At 44.5% G+C, this 18319-nt stretch overlaps 1 protein-coding gene across 1 annotated transcript; it reads right to left on the bottom strand.

Annotated features, from left to right (window-relative positions):
* Positions 1-1139: 1139 nt before the first annotated feature.
* Positions 1140-17066, bottom strand: CSGALNACT1 (chondroitin sulfate N-acetylgalactosaminyltransferase 1). The gene is made up of 7 exons (XM_054383099.1): positions 16433-17066; positions 9695-9911; positions 8253-8354; positions 6007-6185; positions 5523-5617; positions 2150-2231; positions 1140-1423 (listed from the first exon to the last, which is right to left on the bottom strand). Exons 1-7 carry the CDS (start codon positions 17064-17066, stop codon positions 1140-1142), a joined length of 1593 nt encoding a protein of 530 aa, XP_054239074.1.
* Between the last annotated feature and the right edge of the window lie 1253 nt (positions 17067-18319).

Genomic DNA, 18319 nt, shown 5'->3' with positions numbered 1-18319 from the left:
CCGTGCCCCGGGCAAGACTCTGTATTTGGTTTAGAAGGAATACTTTGGTATAAAGGCAGGAAATAGTCATCAGTTTTGGTTGCTGACATTCAGAGTTTAAAGCCTCCTGCTAGATCAGTACTGCAAGTTGGTATTTCCTTTTCTTCAGCATGGTAAAGCTTCTGCCTTCCAGCAGCCAGCTTGTGTAGAAAAAAATCACTTGTTATCTGAACCCTGTTCCCAGCCACAGGGCACACAGATCTACAGAGCCTTTCCCAGGTGCTGGAAGGATGCACTGTTTCCTAGTCAGAGGTAGAAAACCTGAAGTATGACAAAATAATTCCCAAGCAAAATCAATTTCATTTAAAAATAGATCTTGAGATACTTACAGTATTCTAAAGCTGAAGCAAACCATTTGATGTGATCCAGACATGGATCACTGCTTTTGGTTCACTGAGCCACATGAGGGAACAGTCGCTACCCTCCAGCATTTTGGCCTTTCTCCTTCTGAATTTTTAGAAAGCACTTTCTGAGATGTCTGCTGTCTCTGAAGGAAGCAGGAATGCTCCCCCTGTTAGTGCACTCCTGCTGTGTTCCACCCATGCCAACCAAGACCCTTAAGAGAAAAATATTTTTGGTGACTCCAGCTTAATCATAGTTAACAGACAGATGTCCTTCTCAGAGGAGGAGCTCTGTACTTGGTTCAAAAATAGCCCTTTTTAGATAGGTCAGGTTAGAAGTAGAAAAGAACTCATTATCATTGGCCCACCAAAAGGTCAATCCTTTAAAGAACTGTACACATCTTACAAACATGTAAATGTAAGAGCAGATCCATTTGTTATTGTGAATACCATACTGGTATTTATGCAATGTTCATAGTCTCCATGACCTTGAATCTCTTCAAGTCTTCCCCAGAGGCAAGTGCTGAGCAGTCCAGCTAATGGAATACTTAAAAGCCCTATCACGGATTTAAAAAAACAAAGAGAGAGAGAAAAGAAAAGGAAGAAGAGAGGGCAAGCACCTTCCCTCATTCTCTTTTGCTGTTCTCTTGCTGGAATTTCCATCCTCTTTCAGTCTCATCCCATTTTTTCTTGTCAGCAGCTCTTTTCTAAAACACCTTATAGTCCAGTTCAGAGGGGTTTTTGCCTCCCTTTCTGGCTTCATGTCTTCTTACTGCTCAGTTTCTGCCTCTGAAGGTGTGTCTCAATCTCTTGCTTGAAAACCAGCATCCCAAGCTGGCCGTGAGAAGCCTCATTCATGGCCTTGGACTGCATGCACATCTTGTACTGCTCGGGGGTCAGCTCATCCAGACATTGTTTTTCATGCCACAGGTGGAAGAGACCCCTGACGGGCGTTCGGATCACGATGAGGTTGCTGTGGAGGTACTTGCGATACAGATGGACATCTTCACCACCCCAGCCTTTAATGTCCAGATCAAAGCCACCTGACACACACAATATCCAAAAGAAAGCTGTAAATATGTACCAGCAAACTCACTGCTCTTAGTTGCACCACTGTTGTCCTCTGGCTCTAGGCAGCTCTTTACAACAGCTGCACATTCTGCCAGCATCCAACTGTCCACAGATCACAGAGTCACAGAATGTTAGGGGTTGGAAGGGACCTCCAGAGGTCAGGTCCAACTCCCCTGCCAAAGCAGGACCACCTAGAGCAGGCCACAAAGGAACATGTCCAGGTTGGCTTTGAAAGTCTGCGGAGAAGGACACTCCACAGCCTCTCTGGGCAGCCTGCTCCAGTGCACCCTCACAGTAAAGAAGTTTCTCCTCATGTTGAGGTGGAACTTCCTGTGTTCCAGCTTATATCCGTTATTCCTTATCTTGTTACTGGGTGCTGCTGAAAAGAGCCTGGCACCTTCCTCTTGACACCCACCCCTCAGATATTTATAGACATTAATAAGATCCCCTCTCAGCCTTCTCTTCTCCAGACTTAACAGCCCCAGGTCTCTCAGTCTTTCTTCAGATCTTTTCTTCTTTCTTCAGATCTTAGCTTCAGATCTTTCACTATTAGACAAATTGCTTTATTAAGCAGTGCTTAGATTCTAGTAACCTATGTGACACCTAGGAACAGTCTGAACACCTAACCAGGGCACTGCTGCAAATTAAAGGTCAAGGAAGGGGTCAAGTAAAAAGCAAGTGTGTTGGACTGTACTTACCTATGTTGATAAAATCAGATCTGTACTGGCAAGTCATCCCAAATCCAAAGTCTCTCCAAAATCCAGTTTCTTTTTTAATAACCTACATGGAGGGAAAGAGGCATTTATATGGGAGCAGAAATGCTTTTAGTGTAAGCACCCCACAAGTCCCTGAATGTGGTCAGAACCAGGAGCAACTGCCCTTTTATTCTCCCCCACAGAAATACATAGCTGATCCCAAACCAGTTCTTGTGGATATTCATTGGGTGTTCCTGCCTTGTGTGTAAGTGACCTAACCCAATCTGGTCAGAAACCCAAGAGTTTCAAGGGCCTGGGACAAGTATTTAAATCCTCTAAGCAAGTCAGCTGCACATTCTTGAAGGTCTGGCAAACTTACCTTTTAGTAGCTATTCTGTAAGATTTTGGATCCACTTACAACAGAGTTAACAGAAGACAAGGAGACAGTTTCCATTTCTGGATCTACTAATCTTAGCATTTCTTTTACCAAAAAGTCCTAATCCAAAATAGTGTCTTGTTCATGTCTCCCCTTTTGTTCATAACTCTTGTCACTTAGAATCATAGAATTGTTTCAGTTGGAAAAGTCCTTTAAGATCACCAAGTCCAACCATTCTCTAACTCCATCAAGTCTAGTGCTAAACCATGGCCCCGCATACCACATCTCTGCCTCTTTGAAACACCTCCAGCGATGGGGATTCAACCACTGCCCTGGACAGCCTGTGCCAGTCTTTGAGAACCCTTTTCATCAAGAAGTTTCTTCTATAGCCACCTTAAACCTTTCCTGGTGCAACCTGAGGCCATTCTCTCTCATCCTATCACCTGTTACTAGGGAGAAGAGACCAGCACCCACCTGGCTCCAATCTCCTTCCAGGTCTCCCCTGAGCCTCCTCTTCTCCAAACTAAACAGCCCCAGTTCCTGCAGCCACTCCTCACCAGATCTGTTCTCAAGACCCTTCACCAGGTCAGTTACTCGTCTCTGGACTCATCCCAGTACCTCAATGTCCTTCTTGTAAGAGGGTCCCAAAACTCAACCCAATACTCAAGGTCCTCAAGGTACTAGTGCCAAGTACAGGGGGACACTCACCTCTCTAGTCCTGCTGGCCACACCATTTAAAATGAAGACTTAATTTTTTAATTTTTTTTTTTTACTGCTCACATTGCTATCTTCGTCTTTCTCATTTCTCCTTTCCTTTTAAAAGCCAAGCTGCTGTAGAAGCCAATTAAAAGGAAACAAGATCGTATCTGCCAGGGCTGCCCTGTAACAAGAAATCTCCATAATGCTGCTCTTACAGCAGGCTACTCGTATTCATTAGCATTATTATTATTTCCCATTACTGCAAGTGGCTGCTGCACAAACCAAATTCTCTCAAAGATTTCTGAAGGTTTAGTTTATTCTCAGCAGCCCAAGCACCAGCACAGAGTGCTGCCACTGCCTTGTTTTAATGGCACAGATCTGGCCATGTGCCTGGGAACTAATGTAGGCTGAAAATCTAAAAATCTAGATGAAAATGAGATTGGTAGTGCTGCCTTCAACCAAGACATAGACAACTGGTGCATTTTGCAATTCAAATATTAGCTATAAACATTTGCACAGTCCTGACAACACACTTTGTGCAATTGATGCTAGCTCAAGAGCTAAAGTCTATTTCATTTCCAAAGCACAGTGCTTACAGACCTGAAGTTCCCTGAGTGGCTCTCAGTAGAGAAAGAAGAGATAATCTGAATCCCATGGGATTACAGGAACAAGATTCCTCTGAGGAAAAACAACAGTGGAAAGGATTTTCCATGCTCATCAGTAAAAAGATTATCTCCTGCCATTCTACATTTTTTTCTAGAGGGATGGCACAAGGTGGTGGTAGTGATGACAGAAGACTGGGCTCAGACAGGTAGTGATCTTTCTCAGCTCTGACTGTTGCTGAGATCACAACTTCCCTAATTCTTACCTATCATGAACGGCAATAGAAGCTGGAATGCTCTGGAGATGGCCTGGGACAGGATGAGCCCTAACAGGTGCAGTGATGGGCAGTAAGAGGGGCAGCAGTGGCAGCTTGAGATCTGCCCCACAAGAACTGAGCCACTGAGCAGCACTGGTGGGCAGAGGACTGTGACCTGGCTGATTCTGGAGAGGAGCAAGAGTGAAGGGTGTACATAAAAGGAAAGCCAGCACTTCTATCATAGAATCATGGAACCATGGAATGGTTTAGGTTGGAAGGGACCCTAAATATCATCCAGTTTCAAGCCCTCCACCACAGGCAGGGACACGTCCCACTAGACTAGTTTGCTCAAGACCATGTCCAACCTGGCCTTCAACACCTCCAGGGATGGGGCATCCACAGCCTTTCTGAGCAACCTGTTCCAGTATCTCACCACCCTCACTGTAAAGAATTTCCTTTTAATATCCAGCCTAATTCTCCCTTCTTCCAGCTTAAAGCCAATTGCCTTGAGTCCTGTGACTACAAGCCCTTGTAAGAAGTCAACCCTTCTTCCATCACCCCTTTAGCTTCAGACCAAATCCAATGCCAGAGCACCAGGGAATGGAGAACAGCACCTACAGCAGTGCCAGGCTGTAGCTGTACCACTAGCATTCATGTCAATCTCTCATCTGGGTGCTCTGTTTCTTCCTCACAATGGCTTCCTCTTCCTCAAGGATGCTTGCCTGTGTTTAACTACATTTTTAAATTAGATGTCTTTTGGCAGTGTTTTATAAACTCATGCTTTGTTCTCTCACCAAAGATAAGCAGGCAGGATGGAAATTGGGGGGGAGGGGGGGAGCCTCCGTGTTATATCAGTGCCAGATGAAAACCAGAAGGGGCAACTCCAAGCATGTGAGTTGACTTTGAGACAACGTGGCACACTTCAGACACACACTGACTGCTCACAGGCAGTTTAGTCATCAACTGTGGGATGGGAAAAGCCACTGCTGGAGGTGTTCAAGTAAGTGGGGGAATAATTGTGACAGCCACTGGAATTCTGTTTGACTCATCTAAGGAGATCTCCGCTTTTACAAATGTCAGCTCTTCAAGATGCAAGCACAGAATGTATTCAGTGCAAGGAAGAAATGAGAGCAAGACCAGGGGATGACACCCCAAAAGAGCACACCATGGAAGAATTAGAACATCCCTTCTAGCAGAGAATCAGACACAGTCTCAAGTCTTAGGTTCCACGTATAAAACATCCAAAAAAAAAAAAAAAAGGGGGGGTTAAAATAAATGTTACCAAGATACTTCACTGTAGAACTCACAGTAAGGTGGTTAATTCTGTCTATGTGGTAGTCACTGTGCATGAGGAACAGGGAAATGCTACCCAAGAGCACACACACACCTTTTACAAATGCTTTGTGCAACTAAAAGCAGGCATTCTGAAAAGCATGACTTACCAGCTGCTGCTCTAAAGATGGGATGGAGTCACGGTGGCCATAAATTATACTGGGGTTGTACTGGCTGAAGAGGACAGGGTAAAACACCTTCTTCCCTGGAAATGACAGTGGATGATTTTTTTTTTATTATTAAAAGCTGTATAAAACACACTTCTCTCTCTCTTACAAGCTGCTATCCTGCTCAGACCAAATCCAGACAAAGTCACACAAGTTTTGGACTGAGCCTATGTTCCTTGCATGAGAATGTGAATATGAGGGTATAATTAATAAAAACATCTTGTTTCACAGGTGCTGAAGGCAAGAAATTCAGTCCCAGTGAGAGGAGAGTTGCAAACTTTCAAAAGCCAGCTTTTATACATGTCTTAATTAGTTCTCTGACTTTCAAGAACGATTTACAGCAGCTTCATTACCAATTCAAAGGCAAAAATACTCTGGAGAAGGCTGCTACATGATAGGAAAACAATGCACCTCTGAGAAGCAGTACCTGGCTGTGTGTTCAGTCTGCAGGAGTTGAGGAATTCAGCTGTGAAGTATATGTCCACATCACAAAAGAAGAGAACAACGTTGTTTCCTTTCCAAAATCGAGCACCAACGTCTAATCCTTTGCCCCTGGAAAATTCTTCATTCAACTGGATGAAGGTGAAGTTCTTAAAGTTGGCTGACCTAGAAGAAGGAAAATATTCAGCAACTTACCCTGTCCTTCCAGTTCTTCATACAAGTAGGGGCAGGAAGCCAATACAGAATCATAGATTCATTTCAGTTAGAAAAAATACTCAGATCACTGAGTCCAGCCCTTCTCTAACTGCTCTCAATTCTAACTCTTAAAGTTGGCTGACCTAGAAGAAGGAAAATATTCATCAACTTACCCTGTCCTTCCAGTTCTTCATACAAGTAGGGGCAGGAAGCCAATACAGAATCATAGAATCATTTCAGTTAGAAAAAATACTCACATGAGTCCAGCCCTTCTCTAACTCCACCACGTCTTGTGCTAAACCATGTCCCTCAGCACCACATCTCTACCTCTTTGAAACATCTCCAGGGATGGGAATTCAGCCACCTTCCTGGGGATCCTCTTCCAGGCTTTAAGAATTCTTTCAGTCAAGAAGTTTCTTCTAATATTAAATCTAAATCCACCTGGGTACAACTTGACGCCATTTCCTCTCATCCTATCACTTATTACTTGGGAAAAAAGACCAAGTCCCACCTGTCTCAAATCTCCTTTCAGGGAGTTGTAGAGAGCAATGAGATCTCCCCTCAGGGAGTTGTAGAGAGCGATGAGGTCTCCCCTCAACCTCCTCTCCTGCAGGCTAAACAACCTGCTCTCCAGACCCTTCACCAGCTTTGTTGTGCTTCTCTGAATTCACTCCAGCACCTCAATGTCCTTCCTGTAGTGAGGGCCCAAAAACTGAACCCAGGACTCAAGTTGTGGCCTCACCACTACTGAGTACAGGAGGACAATCACTTCCATGATTCATGCTATTCCTGATCTAGGCCAAGATGCTGTTTGCCTTCTTGGCCACCTGAGCACACTGTTGGTCATGGAACAACCTAGAACTGTCACAGTTCTGAGAGCAGTTTGAGAGAACTGAGTCCTCTTTGAACCTTGTGGAGGTTTCCACTATGCGTACATTCACATGGCTCTTCAGGACATGGTTCAATGGGCATGGTGGTGTCAGGATGAGTGTTGGGCTTGATCTTAGAGATATTTTCCAGCCAAAATAATTTTATGATTCTATGATTCAGAGCTTGATCTGCATAATCCTGTACTGGCATTCCTGGCACAGACATTCAGACAGGCAGACCTCACAAATATCCAAACAGCTCTTAGAGGGACAAAACTATCTTTAGTAGGCAAATATAAAAGGCTTGTGGTCATATTGCTGTATCTATACAAGTCCTCTTCTCACCTGGGGATGGAAACAAAAGGCTACACTGCCACATGATCTTGACAAATACAGTTATGCAACAAACATTATTATGGCCTTCCAGTATCTTAAGGGGGCCTACGAGAAAGTTGGTGAAAGACTTTTCAGGATGTCAGGTAGTGATAGGACTAGGGGGAATGGAGCAAAACTAGAAGTGGGTTTGAGATTGGAAGTTAGGAAGAAGTTCTTCACTGGAACAGGATGCCCAGGGAGGTGGTAGAAACCCCATCCCTGGAGGTTTTTAAGGCCAGGCTGGATGTGGCTCTGAGAAACCTGATCTAGTGTGTGGTGTCCCTGCCCATGGCAAGGGGGTTGGAACTGGATGATCCTTGAGGTCCCTTCCAACGCTGACAATTGTATGATTCTATGAAACACAACAGTCCAGAACTGGCCAAAAGCATCCAATTCCTGCTTGCTCTACTGAAACTGCCTGCAACTGCCCTTGGAAAGTTGTAACAGTTAAAGCTACTTTGTCCTAACAGTTAAAGCTACTTTGTCCTAACAGTTAAAGCCTGTTCAAAAGCACTGAAAAAATTACCAGTGTGAAAAGAAAAATAAAGTTGCACTGAGGTCAATTCAGTAAAATCTGCTTTGTAGTTTTAACAACCAATGTCACCAAACCACAGGTGTGGAACCATCAGGCTATGACTGTTTTTCTCTGATACAAAGGAAAGCAAGCCATTTTCTCCAATGCAGTGTAGTACCTTTTGGCACAACTATGAGTTTGGACAGCAGCTGTCCAATCTGCAGTTCATGGTGCAATCAGTATGTAGGAACAGCACACATCAGACACTCAGGTACTTACTTAGAGGTATTTTCAAGTATTGATTTAACTTCATTCATTTGTTCTTTTCCAAAGTAAACTACAGTGAGGTGAATTCTCCCATCCTGCTGAATGCCCATTTCCCTAGAGAATAGAGACAGATTAGTCACTTGTCCCAGAAGTCAGCTTTCTTCAATAATCTACACCCAGGAGGGAAGGCACAGTAGGGTGAACCTTGGAAAGCATTCCTGAGGGCACTGACAGCGATCTTTAACCTGACAAAGGGGCTCTTTCAGCTGGGACAAAAGACTATCTTTCAAGCAGGTTGGGAAAATCTCTCTAAGCAGTGTTTGTGAGGACAGTGTTAAAATAGGCTATCCACCCCAGGAAGAATGACAAGGCAGGCAATAATTCCCACACTTAGGAGAATATAGGAGAAAAGGGATTTTAAAGGAGCTGTACATAACCACCTCTTAACCTTGATTTTTTTTTTTTTAATTTTGTGGGGGTTGGTTTGTTTGTGTTCCTTCTTTTTTTTTTTTCCTAGTTGGTTTGTTTGGTTTTGGGTTTTGTTGTTGTTTTGGTTGGTTGGTTGGTTGGTCGGGTTTTGTGTGTGATTTTGGGGTTGGTTTTGGTTTTTTGTGGGTTGTTTGTTTGTTGTTTTTGTTTTGTTTTGGTAACAGATATTCCAGAGTTCAAATCTTTGGCATTTTACTAAGAGCTATTTACTAAAATCTAAGTATCAACCAAAGATGGAACCAGTAGCCTAAGAGCAGGACCAGTCTGTTTCACATGCACATAGTCAGCAAGAGTTCATCTAAAATCAGCAGAGATCAGCATGATCAGAGGATGATTTCTCCTATCCTAAACCAAGCATCTATCAGATGACTGATTTAGATAAGGAGCCTATTTTTAGATGGCTGTAATTAGGCAAAACAAATCCCATTGTAAGAGTCAGGATCTGCTGCTAACACAGTCTTTTCTTGGCATCTATTTAAAGCTACATCTCAATTAAATTCTCTCTCCAAATACCATCTCTGCCGAAAAGAAAAGAAAAAAAAGCCAACAGTAAGTATCTTGAAAGTTTAAATACATGTCCTTCTTTCTTCTGGCTGCCTTCATCTTTTCTCTAACAGGGCCTGGCAAAGTGGCTGGGAGCACTAATTCCCTTTTTTCTTAAAAATGATCCTTTGCAACTAATGGCCACAGCTGTGTGTGCCCAAACAGACCAGACTGAGACACATAAGCCAGGTACATGCAAATCAGAAACCCTGAAGACGGGAATTGTAATTGCTTTTGCTGCTAATCACAATGCATTAAGCAGCCTTTCAGTGTCTGTAATCTCTAAAGTAACTTCCCAGTGGCACAATGAAATGTGACATCAAAGCAGGAGGATTTTTACTGAGTGAGGCCTTGATAACTCCTGAAATTGCATCTTCCTTCCCAAGTGAGAAAAAAAAGGCAGCCCTGGAATGGAAACCCACCTGAAATTCTGCATGAACTGCCGAAATTTGCTGGCTCTCTTGGCCAAGGGCACAATGACATTAATAAGTGTGTCAGCTATGTTGACATTTTCATTTTTCACTTTCATTACAGGGCCGAATGGCCGGAATAAAACAATCTTCTTGAACTGATGCTTTGTGTCTCCTTTGAAAGTCAGCTCATACAACGTGCCTTTGTCCTTCTCCGTGCGGTAGATCCCTGCGTGGAAACAACAGAGAGGAGGTTTTGCATTAGAGCTGGGCTTCTAGAGGGGACAAAAAGATCCCAGAATCATAGAATGGTTTGGGTCGGAAGGGACCTTCAAGATCATCAAGTTCCAGACCCCCTGCCATGGGCAGGGACACCTTGCTCTAGACCAGGTTGCTCAATGCCTCATCCAACCTGGCCTTCAACACCTCCAGGGAGGGGCCATCCACAACCCCCCTGGGCAACCTGTTGCAGTGTCTCACCACCCTCACTGGAAAGAATTTCTTCCTAATCTCCAGTCTAAACCTACTCTGCTCAAACTTCCATCCATTTCCTCTGGTCCTATCACTTATAAACAATCCCTCCCCAGCTTTCTTGTAGGTCCCTTTCAGATACTGTAAGGCCTCCCCCAGGCCTTCTTTTCTCCAGGCTGAACAGCCCCAGCTCTTGCAGTCTGTCTGCACAGGGCGGGTTCTCATAGGATGCAGTCTTCATATGTCACACCTAGGCTGGAACAGCAGCAGAGGCATGGGACATTCGTTTTTAGATGAGTACACAATCCACTACCTCTTGCTCTGGCAGGAATACAGCCCTGGGTTGCAGGAGCTGTTTGGTATTCTCACAGGCACATTCCCAGGCTTGGCAGAGTCACAAACCCCTGAAGGTCACCAATTGCTCACACTCAGTATAACCCTGCAGACATACTGTCCTTATTTTTCAGACTGCTCCAATTGCACACTGCAGGCATGCATGGTAATGGTGATGCAGAGAGACTGAGAAAGGCAGCCTGCCTCTCTGCCAGATGAGCGATTAGGCCATCTACCAGGAAAGCAATTTCCTGATGAGCACATACATTGCCTCCTGTCTGGGAGGGTTTCAGCAAAGTCCCCTCAGAAAGTTATGGACCCAGACCCCTGCAGCCATCAGCTTCACCCATTGCCAATCAGGACAAAAGTCTTGTGCTTTTCCAGTCTCTAGAGACTTTTATTTCCTTTGTGGCAATGATGCCCACTCCTGGGCAAGTAAAATGGTCTGCAGGGATTACATTATGGACTTTGTCAGAGACCTGACCCAGGACACAGTCCTGGAGACCACATTAGACAGTCTCCAAGGATATTTAATTCATACATTTCCTGTATGGAACGAACTTATAACGTACTCAATGGGTGCAATAGGTTCTACAGAATCATCAAATCGTTTTGGTTGGAAAAGACCTTTAAGACCATTGAGTCCAACCGTTACCTAACTCTGCCAAGGCTGGTGCTAAACCATGTCCCTCAGCACCACGTCTTTGTGTCTTTTAAACACTTCCAGGGATGGGGATTCAATCTTCTCCCTGGCGAACTTGTTCCAATCTTTGAGAACGCTTTCAGTCATGAAGTTTCTGCTAATATCCAACCTAAGCCTCCCCTGGTGCAACTTGAGGCCATTTCTACTCCTCCTATCACTTATTACTAGAGAGAAGAGGCCAACATTCTTCTTGCTCCAACCTCCTTTCAGGGAATTGTAGAGGGACAGAAGGTCTTCCCCGAGACACTCCTCTAGACTAAAGAACCCCAGTTCCCTCAGCCACTCCTCACCAGAGCTGTTCTCCAGACCCTTCACCAACTTTGTTTCCCTTCTCTGGACATGCTTCAGGACCTCAGCATCTTTCTTGTAGAGAGGGCCATTAAGGTCTGGCCTGAACCTATGAGGGCTGGCATGAACTATGGAAGTGTTGGTCATGCCTCGCTGGAACACTACTCTGCCACGTTAAATGAGCTGAAGTTTGCAAAAAGCCTGTAAATCTTACCCATCCAAAGTGTCCGTGTAGTGCATACTGAAACAAAGCTTTTTCCTTGTGAGGCCCAGGAGGTTTAAGAAGGCATAATTAAATGATAATTCTAACTACTTGTTAAGCCACTTTAAATATCCTAACCCTTTAGCAGTAGAAGAGTGTAATTGCATTGCCTTCCCTCTCCTGCAGTACTCAAGAGAAAAGCAAAATGTGTCTGGAAGAAAACTCCTCTGCTTGACTTGTTTCTTTGGGGTCTTTTCTCCACATCTGGTTATGAATAACAGCTTGACCAAAATAATATTGGGGGGTTTTAAATCTTAGTCATTCCCTGATGTACACATTGCTGTGCATCTGACCCACAGACAGTCAGCTCTGTCTTGTGTTTCTTGTGAAGGTCTGAGTCAAAGGCTTCTTTGAACAGCAGTGACATGAGCTCTTCATCTTGTATTGTAGCTTTTACACAGGTATGGCCAGGACATCCAAGAGATTAATGAGGTGTGATTTTATCTGGCCAGAGTTCTGTGGACTGTCTTATCTTCACTATGATTGTGTGGTTTATTTTAGAGCACACTGCAGCTGGTTAATACTATATGCTGATTTACTAATCTGTTATTCGTTTCATGTTTTATTTTTAATATAAGCTGATTCAACAAATGCCCCAATCCTCCCTCAGCAGAGCAGAGGAATCTAATGAGATAGCAGCTCCATCATTCCTTTACTGCTTATCTTTTAAAGCTGTGCCCTTGACTCCTCCCTAACTTTTTCTATGCAGTCTGCCCAAGGTGCAGACCGTGAACCTCATCTGTTATTGAACTTGAGCCTGCAACTGAGGTCATCTGAACAAGCTCCCTGGGGAGGTGGCCAAATCCCCATCCCTGGAGGTGTTTAAAAACCTCAGAGATGTCATGCTGAGGGCCACGGTTTAGCAGCAGACTTGGCAGAGCTAGAGAATGGTTGGACTCAATGATCTGAAAGGTCTTTTCTAATCAAAACAATTGGGCAGGCAAACCAGTTTCAGAGATCTGCATGGAACTGATAACTAGCAAACAGCCATGAAACCTTAAGGAAATGCTGTTGAGTGGATGACAGTTTTAGCCTCAGTTCCACACACCAGAGGTTTCAGGTCTTTCACTGTCAATAGAAGCACTTCCTGGATCCCATGCTCATTACTTGCATTCTGTTAGATGCTGTGGGAAATGCTTTTAGGATTTCTCAGCATACGTCATCCCCATTTTAACTCAATATTATCATGGTCTTCCTACTTCACACACAGTAAAATACAACATCTTACCCTTCTGAGGAAGGGCATCATCCTTTTGTCCAAGTGAGCTTCCGAGGGCAAAACTGCATCAGGTAGCTCACCACCAGTACTTGTCAATTTGAGAAAGCAAAGCTACTCACAGAATCATACAACTCTTGAGGTTGGATGAGAACTTTGAGATCCTTTTCATTTGTCTCTGAGACCTTACTTAATATTCCAGTCACCGGACAGCCATGCCAAGCTGCAAAGCTTATTATACAGCATATCTGACAGTGCCATGGCAGGGCATTTCTGAAGCAAACCAGGGAATTTGTGAAACTGCTCCTGCTGAGAAGGAGTATCCCCAGACTGATTACACTCACTTATGGAACACACTACTTGAGTTTGTCAGTCTTCAAATTCTTATCTCCATCTTTGAGAAAATGAATGACTCCTAAAGCTATTCAGCTCTGTTGCCATTAATGACCAGGCCTCTTATTGTGCTCACTGAGCAACTGGTTTTCTACTGGAAACAGAGCACTCCTTTGCCTGATTATAACACCTAGTAATTTCTGATGTTTTCCTTGTTGTTTCTTACCATCCTTGTAGAGAAAAGCAGTAAACTTGGTACAGAAATGGGAGCAATAAGAGGAGTGGGGGGAGGATTATAGCAGCTGGACAGCCCAAGTGCCTCAGTGGAAAGAGAAGCAGAGCAGAGTAGCAGCCAGATGGATAACATTTTGGGCCCCAGGGAGAAGGTGTGGTTCTCTAGGTTTTGAATTAGACAAAATGGAAAATTCCACCATGTGTCAGCTATTACTCCTGGAAGCAGAACTGTATGAGAATACTATCCAAATTTCACGTAACAGCAAACATGCTGAGAAGGAGCTGAGCTCATATGTAAGGTACTGGGGTTGCAGTCTCGTTCCCACGCACAAGTGGTTCTGTCTAGAAACTGCAGAGGATGCAGCACTTATTTTAAGAGATCCCAGCCACAGAGACAAAACATTTCCTCCCAAACATAAGAAGTGTTTGAAGAAAGACTCTGCAAAGACAAGAATAAAGGCACTAAATGGAAGAGGAAAAAGATACAGACCCTAGTCAAATTTCTTTCACCACACCACCACTGCCTATTGACATATGTTAGCAATGAACCAGTACTGAAAAAGTGATAGCAGGTACCAGATGTGACCTGCAAGAATAGAAAAATCCACACAAAAAGAGCCAAGTAAACAAGAATAACTTGCATAAGTCCATATGCTATTAAACACAGGAGAGGAAATGGCCTCAAGTTGCACCAGGGGAGGTTTAGATTGGATATTAGATGAAACTTTATTGGAAGGGTTTTCAAAAACTGGAACAGGCTCCCCAGGCAGGTGGTAGAATCCCCATCCCTGGAGCTGTTTAAAAGAGGCAGAGATGTAGTGCTGAGGGCCATGGTTCAGCATCAGACTTGGTAAAGTTAGATAATTGTTGGACGTGATGACCTTAAAGGTCTTTTCCAGACAAACCGATTCCATGATTTTATCAGCAGCACGCTTTAGTAAGGCTGGTATCAAAGGCTTCACTGAATATGGGAGAAACAAAGACACAAGGCTCATATCAAGAGCAGCAGTCCAGATCTTGAATCCTGCCTTTGACCCCAATTACCTGCTTTTCATTTTAGCACATCCCTCCACCTGTGCAAAGCTGAAGATGAGGGCAGCAGCCCCACTTGTAACATAAAGGATGCATTAGAGCTTGTGTGTGCTGTTATCTCTGAATCAGCTGGAAGATAGAAAGCTTGCAGGGTTAAGTGGTGTTATTCTCAGTGCACATCTCCCAGAAAGCTCCAGCTACCCTGGGCAGTTGCAGAAAATGGCGACATCTGTTTTTGCTGGCTGGGTAATGCTGCTCATGGTTGCTGTGTTGCTGGATTGGTACAAAGCTACCAGAAGCTGCCATGGAATGCAGCCTATTACTAACTTGTTGTGTAGGCAGTGGCACTTGAAGAGCACTGTCTCCTAAACAAGTTCTGAGTCCAAATCATACTTGAAATGCAGAATTGGAATAGAAAACTCAGTCCACCCTTCTCCTGCTCAAATTATACAGAGCAATGGCACTTTTTGTGTGCTTTCATTGGCAATTTTTGTCATTCTTGGAGAATGGAAGATGGGAGAAAAGAGATTGTCAGGAGATAATAGAGACTTCCAAAGGAAATCCACAGAGAATTCTTCTGCCAAGTCAGCTTTTTGTTTCCAGCCCTGATGCACAGACCCCTACTTTTTCAAACAACTCATAGAATCATAGAATGGTTTGGGTTGGAAGGGACCTTAAAGATCATTTAGTTCCATCCCCACTGCCACAGGCAGCAACACCTCCTACTAAACCAAGCTGTTCAAGGCCCCATCCAACCTGGCTTTGAACACTTTCAGGCTTGGAACCTCTGCTGTTAAAAGTGGCACTTGAAAAATCCACACTTACTGCCTCAGTATTACATGTGAGGGTAAAGACTCCTTTTAGAATCCAAGGGCTAAGGTGCACTACTGTTGGTACAGGAGATACCCTGTTAAAGGTTAAACTTTTCCAGTCATTTGAAATGATGGGTCATACCAGCTAAATTACTGAGATCCTCAGCTGCTGTTCTCAAAACCTAACTTGTCACTGACTCTGGCAGGGCTGTGCAGGTGGAAGTAATGGTAACAGTGGTGTTTGGATATGAACTGCAGTTGCCAGTCTGCTCTGGGATTGCAGCCTATTCATTCCCTTCTTTGTCAGTTCTGAGACAAGCCCATGACTAGAGAGCTGCAAGAACATGCTGGTGATCACTATAAGAGATTGGCAGACTCTGTTGCCACAAAACCCCATTCCCAGCAAAGCTGCCATTCTGCAGTTGTGCTTGAGATGGTTCAGTTTTGGGGTCCTCACTACAAGAAAGACATTGAGGTGCTGGAGTGGGTTCCCATAATGGCAACAAGGCTGGTGAAGTGTCTGGAGAACAGGTCTGGTGAGGAGCAGCTGAGACAACTGGGCTTGTTTAGTCTGGAGAAAAGGAGGCTGAGGGGAAACCTTCTCACTCCCCTCCCTACAACTCCCTGAAAAGAGGTTGGAGCAAGGAGAATGTTGGCCTCTTCTCCCTAGTAACAAGTGATAGGATGAGAGGAAATGGCCTGGGGTTGTGCCAGGGGAGGTTTAGGTTGGATATCAGAAAAAACTTCTTGACTGAAAGGGTTCTCAAGGACTGAACAGGCAGGTAGTTGAATCCTCATCCCTGAAGGTGGTTAAAAGAGGCAGAGATGCGGTGCTGAGGGACATGTTTTTGCACCAGGCTCAGTAGTTAGATAACGGTTGGACTTGATGATCTTAAAGGTCTTTTCTAACAAAAATGATTCTATGGCTCTACCTCTGGGTCATAGCACTGAGCATCCTAGACACCTGTGCTCTGAGGTACTACTCATCTCCCTCCGGAACGCAGTCAACACCAGAACCCCTCACCAGCACCCTGTGAACCTTCTAACCTGCTGTCTGCATACAAACCTTCGACAAAGTCAGAGGCTGAGTACACACGGTTTTTCGCATTGCCATCCCCCGCTGCAGTGTTCAGGCTCCCAGCAGCTAACTCGATCACCTCCATCAGCTCATCTCGCCTGTCCTTTCTCACAGGCTTCTCTTCTGGGTGGCGTGTCAGCCCTGTCTCCAACTGGTACACCTTCTGCAGGGTGAAGCTCTCAAAGGGCACAGCCGCGTACTCTGTGGACAGCTTAATGCCACTGTGCACCTCTGCTTTGTCTATCTGGGAGCGGAGGAAAGCCAGCAGGTTAGCCTGGGCCTTCTCTGGGTTACTGTGGTCAAGCCGAATGTCCAAGGGGTCTGAGTGCTGGCCCTGTACATTCTTAAGCTGCTTACTCCTGCCTTGGAGCTCAGCCTTCAGCTGGGCAATTTGTTTCTTCAAGCTGACGATGTAGTTGCGATGTTGCTCTTCTCGCTCTTGCAGAATTGCTTCATATCCTTCCTTGGCAGTCGGCCTGTGCACCCGGGGCAAAGCAAGCTGCTGGTTGTCACCCCTGGGTGTGCAAGCCAACATGTAAACAATAGACACTGAGCAACAGGCCACCACTAGCAGGCCTACTAGTCGGGGGAGAAATAGAATAAATCCTCGTCGGAGCATCATCTCTCCAAGAGCAAAGTCTAACCCCCCACACGTGACAGCTCTGATGTTCATGCAGTGCCACAGAGGCCCTTGCACTTGTAGTACTCTTACACAGGTGCATGTATGTGCAGAAACTGGCTCGTCAGCTCTCTTACACCACCTGCTCTGTCTCTCTAGGGTTCACCCAGCAGGATCCAAAGACAAGCTGCAAAGCAGACAGGCCACCCTCTGATCCTCATGGCAACACCTATGCTGCTGCAACATCATCGGCTGGTGGCTGATGGAGCCTTAGGACCTGAAACACAAATGACAAGGACAGTCATTCAAGCAGATTAGAATTTAGTCATTCAGTCCAGTTCTAAGAATTTGCTTCATTTACCAGCTGCTATGGCAGATCTCAGAGCTGTGGAGTGCTTGTGTTAAGACCCAAAAAGGTGCCAAGGCCCTTACGCAGGAAATCTGCATGCATGTGTTTAATTTTTTAATATGATTGGCCCATTGCCAATGAAAAACTATCCCAGCCCTCAAAGTCTGCCATGCTTTAGGAAGTCGTCATCTGTTACTTTTCTGATGAGAAATCACCTGATCATTAATGGCTCTCCAATTACTCTCAGCTTTGGAGCACTCATATTTTAAAGGCAGTCCCACAGCTGCCACACACATTTCAGCTTCCAGGCATGTTTTCCAAAACACCAGGTAGAAAATGTGGTCCTGTTTGACCATATGAAGCCTGACTTGGAGAAGACACTTGATGACCCAGAAACTGTTATCAAGACTAATTGCTATAACTAGTATTGTTTGACATATCCCATCAGCTGATCCCAAAAACCCCGAAGAACTGAGGATAGGATATTTTCAGGAGCTTTCAGATCAAATCTTACTCAAAATCAGGGGAAGCTTTATTTCCATCTAGGGGGCTGTCATCACTGCACACTGTCTTATCATTTTAAGGCCCTCTTTTGTTTCTTATAGTGCTATAAAAACTCTTGCAGCAATGTACATTACAGAATCACAGAATCAACCAGGTTGGAAAAGACCTCAGAGATCATCAAGTCCAACCTGTACCACTGTGTTTTCCACATATGCTCTCTGCCCACAGAGTTAAGACCACTAAGAAGGTTTAGTGAAAGTTACTTTTTTCTCAGAATGAGTTAAAACATTATTATTTTTAGTAAGACTTCCTCAAGTATACTTAAAAACAGGAAAGAAAAGTTAGATGACTGAACATGAATATTGATCTAGCTGTAAACTACATTAAAACAATTGTGCTGAGG

Source organism: Indicator indicator, chromosome 8, assembly GCF_027791375.1.
Source record: "Indicator indicator isolate 239-I01 chromosome 8, UM_Iind_1.1, whole genome shotgun sequence".
NCBI lineage: Eukaryota > Metazoa > Chordata > Aves > Piciformes > Indicatoridae > Indicator > Indicator indicator.
This window is presented reverse-complemented; position numbering and strand designations above follow the sequence as displayed.